This window comes from Gopherus evgoodei, chromosome 8, assembly GCF_007399415.2.
Source record: "Gopherus evgoodei ecotype Sinaloan lineage chromosome 8, rGopEvg1_v1.p, whole genome shotgun sequence".
Classification (NCBI taxonomy): domain Eukaryota; kingdom Metazoa; phylum Chordata; order Testudines; family Testudinidae; genus Gopherus; species Gopherus evgoodei.
This window is the reverse complement of record NC_044329.1, coordinates 111,871,673-111,886,323: the sequence shown is the minus strand read 5'-3', so window position 1 is coordinate 111,886,323 and position 14,651 is coordinate 111,871,673. Positions and strand designations below refer to the sequence as shown.

General features: G+C 66.0%; 1 protein-coding gene across 1 annotated transcript; it reads left to right on the top strand.

Moving 5' to 3' along the window:
• Positions 1-712: 712 nt before the first annotated feature.
• ARTN (artemin) lies at positions 713-13,636 on the top strand. The gene is made up of 5 exons (XM_030573083.1): positions 713-768; positions 1,588-1,690; positions 10,528-10,595; positions 10,839-11,028; positions 11,537-13,636. The coding sequence occupies exons 2-5, from the start codon at positions 1,600-1,602 to the stop codon at positions 11,959-11,961; spliced, it is 774 nt and encodes a 257-aa protein (XP_030428943.1). The 5' UTR covers positions 713-768; positions 1,588-1,599; the 3' UTR covers positions 11,962-13,636.
• Positions 13,637-14,651: the final 1,015 nt, after the last annotated feature.

Here is a 14,651-nt window from a genome sequence, read left to right as displayed (position 1 = left end):
GGGGTGGTGGTGTCCGTGTGTCTTTCCTGCTGGCGGGGGGTGTGTGTGTATGTGTGTCTGTCCCTGGCTGGGGGGGGGTGTCCGTGTGTCTGTGCGGCTGGCGGGGGAGGGTCTGTGTGTCTGTCCCTGGCTGGGGGGCGGGGTGTCCGTGTGTCTTTCCTGCTGGCGGGGGAGGGGTGTCTGTGTGTCTGTCCCTGGCTGGGGGGGGGGGGGTGTCCGTGTGTCTGTCCGGCTGGCGGGGGGGCGGGGGGTGTCTGTCTGTCCCGTGGCGGGGGGGGCTCCCGGCCCGTGGGTGCCCCCAGCTCCGCCCCGCCCGGGGATCAGGTGACGGGGCCGCTGGAATTTGACACCAGAAGCGGCCGGGCGAGGAGGATGGAGCCGGCTCCTGCCTCCCAGAGGCCGCCCGCGAGCCCCGCCGCCAGCCGCAGGTCCGAGCCCGCCCGCCCGGCCCCGGAGCCGCTTCGCCCCGCTCGGTGAGTCCCTGCCCGGCCCGGCCCGGCCCCTGCTCCCACCTGCCGGCTCCGGGAGCCCCGGCCCGCCCGGCTCTAACCCGCCTCCTCTCCCGCGCAGGGCGGCGCAGGCAGCGCCGGGCACCTGCCCCCCGGGGCTCGCCATGCGGACAACGTGAGCCGGCCGGGCAGGGCGGCGAGTCCCGGAGCCCGGCCATGGCCCCCGGGGCCGGCTGAGCGCCGGAGCCCCCCCGGGGATGCGCCCGCACCGCAGCCAAGAGGTACCGGGTGGAGCCTGGGTCTGTCCGTCCCGGGATGAGTGGGGGTCGGTCCGTCTGTCTGGGGGGTCGGTCGGTCCCGGGACTCGGGGGGGGTCGGTCTGTTCGGGGGCGGGTCGGTCGGTCTGTCCCGGAATGGGGGGGGCGGTCCGTCTGTCCGGGGGGGCGGTCGGTCCCGGGACTGGGGGGCGTGTCGATCTGGTCGGGGGCAGGCCGGTCGGTCTGTCCCGGGATGGGGAGGGGGGTCGGTCCGTCTGTCCGGGGAGTCGGTCTGTCCCGGGACTGGGGGGGTGTCGATCTGGTCGGGGGCAGGCCGGTCGGTCTGTCCCGGGATGAGTGGGGGGTCGGTCCGTCTGTCTGGGGGCTCGGTCGGTCCCGGGACTCGGGGGGGGGTCGGTCTGTTTGGGGGCGGGTCGGTCGGTCTGTCCCGGAATGGGGGGGGCGGTCCGTCTGTCTGGGGGGGCGGTCGGTCCCGGGACTGGGGGGGGTGTCGATCTGGTCGGGGGCAGGCCGGTCGGTCTGTCCCGGGATGAGTGGGGGGTCGGTCCGTCTGTCTGGGGGCTCGGTCGGTCCCGGGACTCGGGGGGGGGTCGGTCTGTTTGGGGGCGGGTCGGTCGGTCTGTCCCGGAATGGGGGGGGCGGTCCGTCTGTCTGGGGGGGCGGTCGGTCCCGGGACTGGGGGGGGTGTCGATCTGGTCGGGGGCAGGCCGGTCGGTCTGTCCCGGGATGGGGGGGGTGTCGGTCCGTCTGTCCGGGGGGTCGGTCTGTCCCGGGATGGGGGGGGTGTCGGTCCGTCTGTCCGGGGGGTCGGTCTGGTCGGGTCGGGAAACCTGGTGATTTTGTCCCTCTGGCGGCCGCAGGGAGCGGACTCGATGCCCGCCAGGGACCGGTGCCCGGGGCCAGAGGGAGGCGCGTCCCAGCCGCGACCCCCGGAGCATGTTCCGCAGGCTCCCGGCGCGCACGGTGAGTGGAGTCGGGCCCGGGGGCTGGGGGCGGAGGTTTCCCAGGCCGGGGGGGCGGGCCGAGGTCCGCTGCAGCCGTTTCCCTAGACTGGGACCCGAGCTGCAGCCGCCCTCCCCGGGCAGCAAACGTGGGGTTGTTGTGGTAGGGTCGCGCCGCGGGAGTGGGGAGGGGGCGGGAGTTGTGGTAGGGTCGCGCCGCCGCGGGGTGGGGGCGGGAGTTGTTGTGGTAGAGTCGCCCCGGGGAGGGGGTAGGGTCGCGCCCCCGGGGGGTTGTGGTAAGGTTGCTGTGTGCAGCCTGCCCTGGGCTGTGTCCAGGAGAGGGGGGCCCTGAGGTGGGTCACTCTGGGGCTGCCCCCAGTCAAGGCACACGTGGCCTCACACGCTGGGCCCAGCTGAGCGGAGCCACTGCGGGCTAATCCCCTGTTTAGCCTCTGGCAGCTGCCCAGATTAGCTGGGGCAGGGGCCTCCCTCCTCCACTCCCTGGGACTGTGCCTTGTCCCGCCCCGCCCCGCCCCACCTTGCAGAGCGTCTCCTTCCCAGCCTTAGGGGCAGCCTGGGGCTCTCCTGGGTGGGCTGAGCCCTGCTGGGACCCCCTCCAGCAGGACACTTCCTTCCCCTGCCCAAGGGGTGGGTGCAGAGGCCAGGCTGGAGGTGCCCTGGCCCAGGATCTGTGGGGCAGGTGTGTCTCCATGTAGCACCTCTGGGCCCTGAGGGAGCGCTGGTGTCCCTCTCCAGAGCCCTCGCCGGCGGACTCGGGGACGAGAGGAAGGGGGCAGCGTGGGGCAGAGCAGGGGCCTCCGTGCTTCCTCATGTTCTGGTTCCCAGGGGTTGATTCATGCCTCAGCTATGGGTGGCGGGGACCTGGCAGTTCTGTCATCGGCCTCTTGACGGTTGAGTTCCTGTGCACGTGCCCTGGGCTGTGGAAACCTGCCAGGACATATCTCGCTGGGGATGTGCCTCCTTGCGCCCAGGGCCCGCGCTTCCGTTTAGGTGACCTAGGCAGTCGCCTAGGGCACCAGGATTTGGGAGGGTGGCAGGCTGCTCCGGCGTGCCTGCGGAGGGTCCGCTGGTCTCGCGGCTCTGGTGGAGCATCCACAGGCACGCCTGCGGCAGGTCCACCAGAGCCGCGGGACCAGCAGACCCTCCGCAGGGACGCCTGCAGCAGGTCCACTGGAGCTGCGGGACCAGCAAGCCGGCCCTGCGCCTAGGGCGCCAAAAACCCTGGCACCGCTCCTGCTCGCACCCCACCCCCAGCGAGCGGCCTGGAGTCACTCCTGACTCTCACCCAGCCTGACCTGCCAGCTCCCCTGGCCTGGCTGGAGCGTGGGGGTAGCACAAGGCTTCTTGTTGGGCTCTGGCTGTGGGCAAAGCCTGGGGCTGCGGGAGCCTGGCCATCCTGGTGCTGCTCGGTGCCACCCCGGGCTCTGGCTGTGGTTTAGGGGGTATGCGAGGCTGTGGTTGGGTCGGCCCCACACAGGAGGATGGGCTGGGTGCTGGGTTCCCATCTCAGCCATGGAGCTGGTGAGTTGGGCCCCGTGGAGACAGCCCTGCAGGCGGGCGTGAGCCGTCCTGGAGGCGTTGGGCGTCTGTCTGTGAGGTGAGCAGGACACCAGGCCCTTGGGCAGCTTCCAGCCCATGGAAGGCTTCACGCTGACATTTCGAAGTGTTTGTGTAGGAACGTAAACATAAATCTCCCTCCTCCCTTCCTCTGGAAAGTTTCTCCCGGAGCAGCAGCTGGAGCTCTGGCTTGTCCGGGCAACGCACGGCTCTGCAGCCCCTTTCTGCAGCGTGCTGCCTGCGGAGGCCGGGGGAGGGGAAGCCCCAGGTCGCTCTTCCAGCCATGCCTGGTGTGGGAATGAGGCGTCCTGAGGCTGTAGCCCCTGGGAGGGAAGAGGATGTAAACATCCTCTGGTCTGCAGGGACGATTCTCCAGCTGGCTCAAAGGTTTCCTCTCCTCCCCGACTCCAGCAGGAGGGACCAGGGACCCTGTCCCATAGCCCATAGCCACCTTCCTTCGCTGCATCACCCTTGCGGTCTGTGGAAATCAGTCACTGGCAGGGACCTTCTGGGAGTGCCCAGTGCCTCCCCCTCCATCAGGCCTGGGCAATTTGTCCTTCCCTGTCTGCGATGGGGGTCTAGGCCCAGTGAAGACTGGGGCGAGCCCTGAGGGTCAGGGCAAAGGGCATGCAAGAAGCTTGGGGTGGCAGTTTCTCCAGATCTCTGGCAGAGTTAATGAATGTGTATTTGCTGCAGACACTCAGCTAATCCTACTAACTAGCACCCGCTTGCTGAGCTTGATGCAGCGTGGTCTGCCTGAGCCTGCAGCCAGCTCCAGCATCTCTGCTGCTGCTCATCACTGCTCTCACCTCCCCCACAGCTGTCTGCTAAGCTTACCTGGACCCTGGTCTGTTCGACTGCTGCTCTCCAGAGCCCTGGGGTGGCATTGATGATGACCAGAAGCGTGTTGGCTTTACTTAGCTCTGAGCAGCAGCAGGCGCGGCCCTGGAGCTACTTGGGGACTGGGAAGGTAGCTCCACAATCCTCTTTCTGCAGCAGCCAGGAGACCCAGGGAGGGCTAGAGTCACAGCCACGGCCCCCAGCAGCCCTGGTCTCCAACAGGATGCACCTGGCTCCCCCCGAGCTTAGGTGGGATTGCCCCAGCAGAGCTCCTGGAGCAGGTCTCCCCCTCCCCCTGCGCTGCCCTTTGGAGCCTGGAGGCTGCTGGGGGCTGGGGAGAACAGTGTCTCCCTCCCAGCATGCAGATTGAGGTCATGCTAGCCAGAGGCTGGCAGTGTGTATCTGAGCAGAGGGCTGCCACCCATGGAACTCCCCCCCTCACACACACCCTGGCCCTATCTCCAGCCAGCAGAGCACAACCAGGCCGAGGGGGAGGGCCGGAGAGGTGCGCACTCATTTTCAGGGGCCAGGCGTCCTTTCAGGCAGATGTGCGTCCCAAAGAGTCTGTAGCCTGAATCTGCCCTGCTGCAGCCTGAGACTAGTGAGCAGGATGCACCCTGTGTCTCCAGCACACCACAGCTGTAGAGCAGGCCCCGGGGCTTGGCTCCCCCGTGACTCTGGGTACCCCAGCCCCTCTGCACCAAGCACTCACCAGTCCATCCCTGGAGCCTGGCGGAACCCAGGGCAGCAGGACAGAGAGGGTGCGGGTTACGTGGGGTTCTCACTGACGTACCCCAAGGGAGTGCCATGGTTTGGGCCCAGCCCAGCGCCCCCAGTCCCTCCCCGGGGCCTGCCTTCCTGCACGAGCCACCAGCCCGTTTCCGTCATTCCTCCGGCGTGGGCTGTGTCTGAATGTGCCTCGCCTGCACGCCACATGGTCTGCGTGACCCCCGCCGGCTTCGGGTCAGCGCCTCTCTGCCTTACTTGGGAATCCCCCGGGCAGTGTCTCCGGCAATGCTGGGCTCCATGGCCAGGTCTGGCAGAGAGAAAAGGAGCCAGGAGCCTGCTGGTGTAGCTTCAAAGGGAGGAGGAGCCAGCCCGATGTGAGCAGCCGCTCTCCGGGGCCAGAGCTTGGCAGCGACGGGCCAGCGCCCAGCTCTCCTGTCTCTGCGGGTACCGGGTACCTGAGGCTCGAGGATTCTGTCCCCCTCATAACACCGCTGTCCTGCCTCCTTGTGCTGCATCTGCCCAGGTGTGGCACTTGCTTTCCGGCCCTCAAGGGGCCTGTCCTCCCTCCCCAGCCTTCCTGCCCCTCCCGCCGACCCTGCTGCCCTGGGGAAGTCTGTGCTCTGCTCACTGCCTGCCTGACTGCTGCAGCCCCCCCAGCTTTGCCCTCCAGTCCTGGCTGCTCTGCCTCTGCCGGTTCCTCCTGTGACACCTGGTTCCCTTGGCCTCCTTCCGCACTGCCCACCTGGCCCTCTGCACTCCGCAGGGCTGGTGGCCCAGAAGCCTGGGTTCTGCCTGCAGTGCTGTGAGCTGGCAGCTGTAATGGTGCCATGTGTGCTCTCACCCTCCCTGTGCTTTGCCAGGCACCTTGTCTGGCTCAATCCTTTGATCCCACGGCTGTGAGCAGCCTCCCAGCCATGGGCCCTTCCTTCCCACAGAGGCTCCAGGCACCCCGGCCTTTCCCTTCTGTCGCCCCCCGGCTGCCTGCCTTTGTGTTATGTCCCACTTGAGTCACTAAAACCTGCTGTTGGCAAGCAGGGCCGGCCGTGCCGTGCTCTGTCACCCCAGCAGCAGGGTACTCTCTACGGGAGCTATTCTCTATGGGCCTGTCGAGCCGGGGAACCGGGGCTGGGAGTGGCACGTTCCAATCCACAGGCTGAGGAGCTGTTGGAGAAGCTTTGTGGCTGGCTCCCGTGGCAGGAGGGGCTGGGAATCCCATATCCAGACCAGCTGCCCTTCCATGCTGAAGGGGTGGCGTGACCTTGTCCTGTCCCCCGTTGTGGACAGCTCCAAGCCTACCAGGGTGGGCTCCCGGGACAGGTATTTCCCACAGACCTGCCTGTCTCTGTTGCCCAGCGGCAGGGAGACAAGCCCAGAGCCCAGGTCTCCTGTGACTTGGTGATTGAGGCCAGGGCGGTGGCTGCAGTTAACAGGCCTGCTGAGAAGACGGCTGGGCCAGCACCTCAGGCAGGTGACTTGTGGGTTTGTGTGTCCTTGTGTTTCCCCAGGTGTGACTCTGCCCCCATCCCAGTCCCCGAGGGTGTGGGCACAGCTAAGGGGGGCAGGGGGAGCCATTCTTGCTGGAGCAGATTTGGGTCTGTCCTGGATTTGCTCCTGGGAGGGGCAGAAGCTGCCCGCCCGGCCCCTGGGTGTCTGCACTGCCGGGGCACAGTGCCCTGCTCTGAGCTCTGTCCCAAGTGTCTGGCACAGGTGGTCATGCCTGGCCTACGGGGAGCCGGCGGCCCCCTCTGCTGCCCACAGCCCCTGACAGCTGGTAGGGGTGGCATCGCTCCTTCCAGCAGAGCTGGGCTCTGAGCTCAGCCTCTGCTGGCTCTGGCAAGGCAGCTGTGCGGGGTGAGGCGTGGGCAGCGTGTGGGCACCCTGCCAGGTGACAGACTGCCCGTTCGCCTCCCTACCCAACCCGCCCATCCCCCTTGGGTCAGGCTAGGGCCAGGATCCCCTTCGCTGCGTCGAGGGGGGTGACCCGGGAGGCTCATGTCTGCCAGCACTTGGGGTTGCTGGGTGCCCCTTGGCCCCTGCGGATCCTCCCGCCTGTGAGGTGCTGGCCAGTTAGTGTGGGACTGGAGGTGACCATGTGGGGCTGGCTGGCCCCCGGGGGCGTGGGAAGGGATGGGGAAGGGGGGATTCTCTCCGGATTGAGAGTGACAGGGTGAAGGGCCGGCACAGGCTGGGTTTGTGCTGCCACCCACAGGGCTAGTGGAGAATTGCAGCTCAGCCAGCCGTGGGATACCGGAGCGGGACCAACCTGGCAGGGCCGGTGGCGCCCAGATCCCCACGCAGGGAGGCTCCCAACCACCTCCAGGACCAGCTACAGCTGGGCAGAGACCCTGCTGGCATCTCTAGCAGCACTGGCCCCACAGCCAGAGGGGATGTGCCCGGGCCCCGTCTCCCCTGAGGCTTTGGAGGGGCCCAGCTGGAGGTGACTGCCCACAGCACTGGCTCCACACTTGGCCTCGGAGCAGGGCTGGCACATGGCTAGGTACCCGCTGCAAAGGCCTGGCCCAGGCCCTCTTCTCTCAGGCTGGCATCTCCAGAGGGAGATGTCCCCTTTCTCCTGTGCAGCTGCAGTGCCTTGGCCCAGTGGGTTACAAACAGTGGGGGCTGGGGCCGAGTCCAGGTGTTGGTCCGGACCGCCTGGGGCTGGGAAAGTCACAGGGACAGCATGTGGCTTTCCACACGCTGCTCAGAGGGTCTGAACTGCTTTGGCTGGCCCAGGACAGTTGCCACCCAGGGGATTCCCTTGGCCAAGCTCCAGCCACGGCTCTTGCTGCCAGCACCGCTCTGCCTTCCCGCAGCTCCAGGGCTGGGGATGCAGGCCAAGCCGGGTGGACCATGGGAAGGCAGCTCAGCCACTGGGGAGGGGTTAGCTCTGGGCAGGGCAGGTAAAGAGGGCACTGCCCGTCTCCATTGACCTGGGGCCTGCCATGGGTGGAGCGGGGAGCAGCTGCAGTCCCCAGGTAACGAAGCTTTCCAGCTGGATGTGACGAGCTGCCTATGTGCTGAGAGCCAGGACACTTGTGCAAGTACCTGGCTGGCTTTCTGCTCTGTGGATCTGCTGGCAGTGGGCCACATGCCTGCCTGGCTGCTGTATGTGGGCGCAAGGCGTTGGGCCCGACTTCTCCCTCTCCCGTCAGGGCAGAGGCCAGGCCAGGGCTGCAGGTGCTGGGCTTGGGGTTAGGGGGCGTATCCCTCTACCCACGCCCTGCATCCTGCTCGTGGGGCTGGCTTGATGGTCCCCTTTCTCCTGCGGTGCCCATCCCTCACCAGCCATCAGTCTGCAAATGCAGGCCAGCCTGTCCTGCCATGGCCGGGCAGGGGCGATGAGACCCGATTCGCAGCCATGCACAGGCCCCCGGTTGTGATGCATTGTGGGTGATCCAGTGCGGGTCCCTGGGGATGGCCAGTTAATACTCACTGCACCTAGCTGGCTGCTCGAGCGCCCAGCAGCAGTCATTTCTCCTGCTTCTCCCGGGCACAGAGCAGGAACGGGCGGAGCTGGGCAGAGAGGGGTGTGTGTGTGAGTTGCAGCCCAGGGGCAGGGCCAGGCGCCACATGCAGCATGGGTCTATGGCCAGCAGATCTGCTCCACCCTGAAGGGATGCGGGAATCCAGCTGCCGTGGCAGAAGGCACCATCTGGTGCTGGGCCATGTTCTGTGCAGGGGGTGCTGCTGGGTAGCTTGTTGCTGGGTTTGGCTTGGCTTGCTCAGGGACTTGGTGCCTATCGGATGAGTGTCCTAGAGCTGGTCTCTAGTGTGCTCAGGCACCTTCCCCGGGCTCTGCCGTTCTGCTCCTGGCATCTCCAAAGCACTGCAAGACTAGGGGAAGGAGGGGCTCAGGGCATGGCACTGACCTGGGTCGAAGCCAGGAGAGATGGGCAGGACTAGGGGAAGCACCGGATTAGCCCGTGGAACTCACTGCCACTAGATTCCAGAGGGCCACCAGATTCAGAGAAGGACTGGCCATTCCTATGGAGGAGGACCTCAGCTATGCTAGTGAGGAGTTAAACCCTCTTGACTGGGCTATGAGCCTGCCAGAGACATGCTGCACAGGAGGGGCCCAGGCTACTCCATCCTGACTCCCTCCCTCCTCTGGTGCTGGTGTGAAGGCAAGGGGGGGGGCTTCCCCTGGGGTTGGGGTTGTGGTTCCCCAGTAACCAGTGCTCTGGGCACAGGCATGCCCCCCATCCCATCCTTGGGGGGCTAGGAGCAGAGCTGGACCTTGCACCCACCCCCTCGAAATTCTGCCTTCGAACTGAGCCACTAGAGTCTGGGGCTAGGGGCACCTCCAGCTGCCCAGGCACCTCCCAGGGCTAACCAGAGGAGCTGGTGGGCTCTGGGACACTCCTGCTCCCCCCAGGCTCAGGAAGCGGCTCCCATGCTCTGGCCCAGCCTGCTCCTGCCCAGAGATTATGGGGACGGGGACATGGCGCCTTCTGGCTGCAGATCCTGCCTTGGCTGCAGGGTTCGTGTGCTCCACATGGGAAAGAGGCCTGGAGCTGGTCCCCTCTGCCTTTGTGGCAGAGCAGAGCCTCCTGCGCCTGCCCAGCTGGCCCCATAGCGGGCAGGGCAGGCAGGCGGTTCCTGGGGGGGGGCGGGGCGCAGCAGGCCAGGTTCAGATAGCAGGGGCTGCTGGGCCTGAGCAAGGCTGGCAGGATTGTCCCGGCCTGGCTGGTCACATGGTGCCCCCCGCCTGCCTGCAGCACCCACAGCTGGAGGCTCTCTGCCAGTCCATGCTGCTCGTGGACAGCCCTGGGGCCAGTGTCCCCACCCCAGCCCGATCAGAGGGGGTGGGTGGGAAGCCATCCATGGCCCCGCAGCCCTCCCCCCAAGGAGCCATGCTCCCACTGGCTCTGGCAGCATGGTGGGCTCCCCTGCCTGTGGGGTTTCCCTGGAGAGGGAGGGTCATTGCAGGGCTTTGCACCCCCTGCCAGCTCCATGGTCCTGCTGCCCGAACCCTGGCACCCCAGCTTCCCTGCCTCCACCACTGGGCATGACTCCTCCTCCGATGTGGGTCACAGCAGCTGGGTGCAGGGCTGTGGACATGAGACTGGCAGAGCTGGGCATACTCTGGTACCTAGAGACCACAGCGCTAATGGATCTCTGAGCTCGGGTCCCACCCTGAGCAAGGAAAGGGCCCTGGGAACGGCACCCCCAGTACCCTGATCTCCTGTCAGGGGGACCCTGGCAGCCCAGCCTGTGCCAGTCAGGGGAAGCCACGTTCCCAGGGCCCTGGGAAGAGGGCCCAGGCCAGAGCACTGGCACTAACCCCTGTTGGGAGCCCATGAGCTGGCCAGCTGCTAGTTACAGCCCCAGGGACCCACGAGGGGGATATTGGGGGTCGGAGGGCTGTATGGGGTGTTGGGGGGGGTCAGTATTGGGGTGGAGGGCAGTGAGGGGAAGGTGGGGGGGTTGATGTTGTGGGTGGGGGGTATGGGGCTATGTTTACTAACAGGCTAGAGGGAGCTGTGTCCTGACCCCCACACCTTACGTTAGTCCAGCCCCCCCTGGGAACGCTGCCTGTCCGGAGCGAGGCAGGGGCCAGGCATGTGGGGCTGAGGGGTGAAGGCGCCATGTGTCCAGGGCAGGGCGTGGTTGGCCAGGTGGGATGGGTGGAGAAGCCCTGTGGGTGGGTTTCCTTCCCCGGCATCCCCAGCCTAGGGGCATTCACACTCACCCCCATCTTTGTGTTTGCAGACAGGATGGAGCAGCCAGCGGGGGGGCCGGCCTCCCCCCCCACAAGGACTCTGTGCCAAAGGCCCAGGGTGAGTGCAGCCCCACGGGAAGCAACGCACAGAGGGCTGGGGGCAGCGGGGCCCAGGCAAGGGCTATGCAGCCTTGGCCCTGCCCCCCTCCCCTGGCCTGCCCTCTCCTGCCCCGCCCCAGCTCTGGCCCTCCCCTGGGCGGACTGGGAGCCCTGCCTTTGGGGCCGCCGCGTGGAGTGCCCCATGCCCTCAGCCCGCACCCTGTGCGCGTTGCTGCCATGCTAAGTCTGTGCTGTGTTCCAGGAGGGGGCACTGTGGGGTGCCCTTGCCATCCTGTCACTGCTGAGCGGCGTGGCCACGGGAACCCCGCACACCTGGCACCGCAACACGACCCTGGGGGCTGCACCCACTGCAGGCGGCATGGGCACTGCCGGCCCTGGAGCAGAGGACAGCCTGGAGGCATCACGCAGTGCAGCCTGGAGCCCCCTCTCCGGTAGGTGTGGGTGTGGGAGGAGGGGTGAGCGGCAGGGCATGGGGCAGGAGACGGGCCAGGCACTAGAGGGGGCCTGGGGTCAGTATTGCTCAGGGCAGGGCAGGCCCCTCGTGCCCCTGTGTCATGCCTCACGCTCCGGGAACAGAGAGCCCCATGGGCCCCAGCACTGCTCGGGGCCTGAGGCAGCAGGGCTACTGGGAGGGGGCAGGCTCCTGGTGACCCTGAGCCCCAGAGCTGAGGCAGGAGTGCGCCTCCCAAAGGGCCCTTGGCCACCCCAGGAGGGGATGGGCGGAGCCCAGGGCAGTGGGACCCGACCCCAGGCTGTCGCTAGGACTGAGTCCTGGCCACGGGAGCCACGTGGCATCTACCTGCCCGCTCTGAGCCCTGGCTGTGTGCGTGAGCAGGTGGGTGCTCCCTATGCTGCAGGTCCCGCTGGCATCAGACAGCCCCTCTGGGGACAGGGAGGAGTGGGGGGCACATACTCTGGCTGACTACCCTGTGTTCCCAGGGGACAACGTGACAGCAGCGGGGCTCGGGGAGGGAGAGCTAGCCAAGGACCTGCTGCTCCGGGCTGAGCGCTCGCCCCTGGGCCCCGCCAAAGGCAAGAAATCAGGCCGGCGCAGGGACGGCCCCAACTGCACTGTCCGCAGGCTGATGGTGAAGGTGCGTGACCTGGGGCTGGGCTTTGACTCGGATGAGATTGTGCCCTTCAAGTACTGCAGCGGGTCCTGCCACCGCAGCCGCAGCAACTACGACCTGACGCTGGCCACCCTGCTGCAGGAGAAGGCCATCAAGCCGGGCCCACCGGGCCACGTGGCCAGCCACCCCTGCTGCCGGCCCACCCGCTATGAAGCCGTCTCCTTCATGAATGTGCAAAACACCTGGCAGACGGTGGAGAAGCTCTCTGCGGCTGAGTGCAAATGCATCGGCTGACTGGGCTGCAGGCTCGGTGCCCACTGTAAGCTCATGGCACTGCCTGCCTGGCGCTGCCCAGACCCGGGGCCACATGGCACGTGGGGATATGCAAAGGCTGCCAGAGGAGCGGCTCAGTGGGGAGACAAGAGTTCGCCCTGCCCCAGGCGCTTGGAGAGGAGTCCTGTCTGCTGAGACTGGGAGGCAGCGGGACCCCCAGCGTGGGGCTGCTGGCAGCAGGGCGAGTCTCGTTGCTTGGACTGAACATCGCCCCTCCCTCCACAGTCACTGGCCACCTGCACCCAGGAGTTTGCCAAGCATTGGCAGGGAGCCTGCCAGCTGGGCTCTGCTCACTGCTCTGCCATGTTCACTCAGCAGCCTCTGAGCTGTCGGCTCCAGTGCCAAACAGCCATCCTCGTCTGCCTGGCATGGCCTGCCCAACCCTCCCTGGAGTGCCAGCTGGAGGGCTGGCGTCCGCTCTGGTCCCAGCTCAACAACGGGCTTCCGGGGCCCCCCACTGCCCAGGCTGGTGGCTGGGAACCTGAGCGCATCTGTTGCAGAGTCTGATGTGTGAGAACCAGGCAGCCGCTGTGCGCACTCTCCTGGACCAACTGCACCCCCTAGCACTAGGGGCAGAGCTGCCAGGCTAGGCCCTTGGCCGCATGGGCTCCCTGCTTGGTCCCGAGCCCTGGGGGATGCGTGACCCTGCAGGACACTGTCCCCTGGCTCCAGCTGGCGCTAGCCCAGCTGCAGAGTGCGTGGAGGCAGCTGGCCCCAGGGCCTGGGCTGGGGCAGTGTGAAAGGCTGTGCTGACCTCTGAGCCCCATAAAGGGACAGACTCCTCATTGTGCTTTGGGGTGCATCCTTCCTAGCTGCTTGTGGCCTGGTCCCTTTCCCTGGGGTTTAAACCCAGGACCCTGCCTCCCACTCCCAGGGGGGAGTTTTTAGCCCCCTGTATTTCTAGGGGAAGAGCTGCCAGTGCTGTGGCAGCGAAGGGGCGCGGGGGCCTCCCAGGTGCTCCCCACCTCCTCTCGCCTGCTGGGGGAAGCTGGAGCTGAGCGTCCAGCCCAGCAAAGGAGGTGCGGGGCGCTAGAAACCAGGCAGGCCTGGCGTCCCATTCTGTCCCTCTGGAAAACATCCCTGGCCCCTTGGGAGAGGGCAGCTGGGGGTAGGGGGCAGGGAGCTGTCCTTGGGGGCCCATTGGGGAGCAGAGTGGCTGCAGCAGAGGAAAGTGCTGGGGGCCTGAGGGCTGCTGGCAGAGGAGCAGGTGCCAACCCGGGGCTGCAGGTGGCAGGGACCCAGGCTAGGGCAGAGACCACAGCCAGGTACGGGCACCCCCTGCTGTGGGGCTGGGCAGCCTGTGTCTGCTCCCATGGGGAGCAGTGTCGGCTGCCCAGTGCTGGTGCCCATGCAGGGGAGCTGGGCCGGCAGGGCACCCCCCGGCCATGCTGGTCACTGACTATTTATTACTCTAAGTTATTTATTTATTGGTCTCGAGTGGCGGCTCCTATTTATGACATTGGGCCGGACGTGGGGCGGGGCTGGATGGGAGGCTGTTGCTGTAAAGCTGCTGGCTATGAAGGCCTGGGCCTGTGGCCGGCAGCCATGCCCCCCACCCCCTTTTATATTATTCTGACCGGTATTTGCATTTGTAAAGTTGGATAAACTCTATTTTTGTACAGTTGTATTTTTTTGTAGCAATAAAGTGATGGACCATGTGACTGAGTCTGTGCCTGGGGGGACAAGGGAGGCTGCCAGCCTGCCCCACACTGCTGCCCCATCTCCCATGCTCCCGCAGTCTAACGAGTCTGCCCCTGGGCTATGACCTCATTTCAAGCCGCACCTCCAAGCCCCCCCCCCCCGGCGCAGTCCCCAGGCCTTCCTGCCTCTGGGGTGCACCCATCCCCTCTGTGTGACCCCTGCCCACCCCAGCATGGGAACTCCCCCCTTCTGCTCTGCCCAGGGGCAACAGCTGGGGCTGTCCCTCCTCTCCTCTCTGCACTGGGCTGTGGCCCTCTCCAGCCAGTGGGGGATGGGGATGTCACATGGGCATTTCCTCATGAAGGCAGCTACAGCCCCACAGCAGCTGCCCTGTCCCCACCCACACAGGGAGCTCTGGGCCCCGCAGATGGGGAGCCAGAGTTGGGCAGGTAGCAGGTAACCCAGCCAGGCCCTGCGCCAGCTTTGGAGTCAAATGCAATTCAGCCATGGTGCCTATGTGGGGGGAGAAAGGGGCTCTGGCAGAGGCACTGAAAGCGGCTGCTACTGTCTGGCCCAGGGCTTGGCAGCCTTTCTGAAGTGCTGGGCCGAGTCTTCATTTAGTCACTCTGATTTAAGGTTTTGCGTGCCAGTCATACATGTTAATGTTTTTAGAAGGTCTCTTTCTCTAAGTCTATAATATATAAGTAAACTATTGTTGTATGTAAAGTAAATAAGGTTTATAAAATGTTTAAGAAGCTTCATTTAAAATTAAATTAAAATGCAGAGCAGTGGCCAAGACCCGGGCAGTTTGAGTGCCACTGAAAATCAGCTCGAGTGCCACCTTCGGCACACGTCCCATAGGTTGCCTGCCCCTGGTCTGGCCAGAGAGGCCAGGTGCCAGGCCATGCTGAGGGGTGGGGCTCCAGGCAGCTCTGCTCCTGCCTTGCAAAGGAGAAATGCACTGTACAGACACAGGATGACCAGGGAGCAGGACTGACTAGTTCACCTGT

Coding starts and splice junctions, on each gene's coding strand:
- ARTN (XM_030573083.1), top strand. CDS start 1,600: ATGCCCGCCAGGGACCGGTGCCCGGGGCCAGAGGGAGGCGCGTCCCAG. Junction 1,691..10,527: donor GCAGGCTCCCGGCGCGCACG/GTGAGTGGAGTC, acceptor TTGTGTTTGCAG/ACAGGATGGAGCAGCCAGCG. Junction 11,029..11,536: donor AGCCTGGAGCCCCCTCTCCG/GTAGGTGTGGGT, acceptor CTGTGTTCCCAG/GGGACAACGTGACAGCAGCG.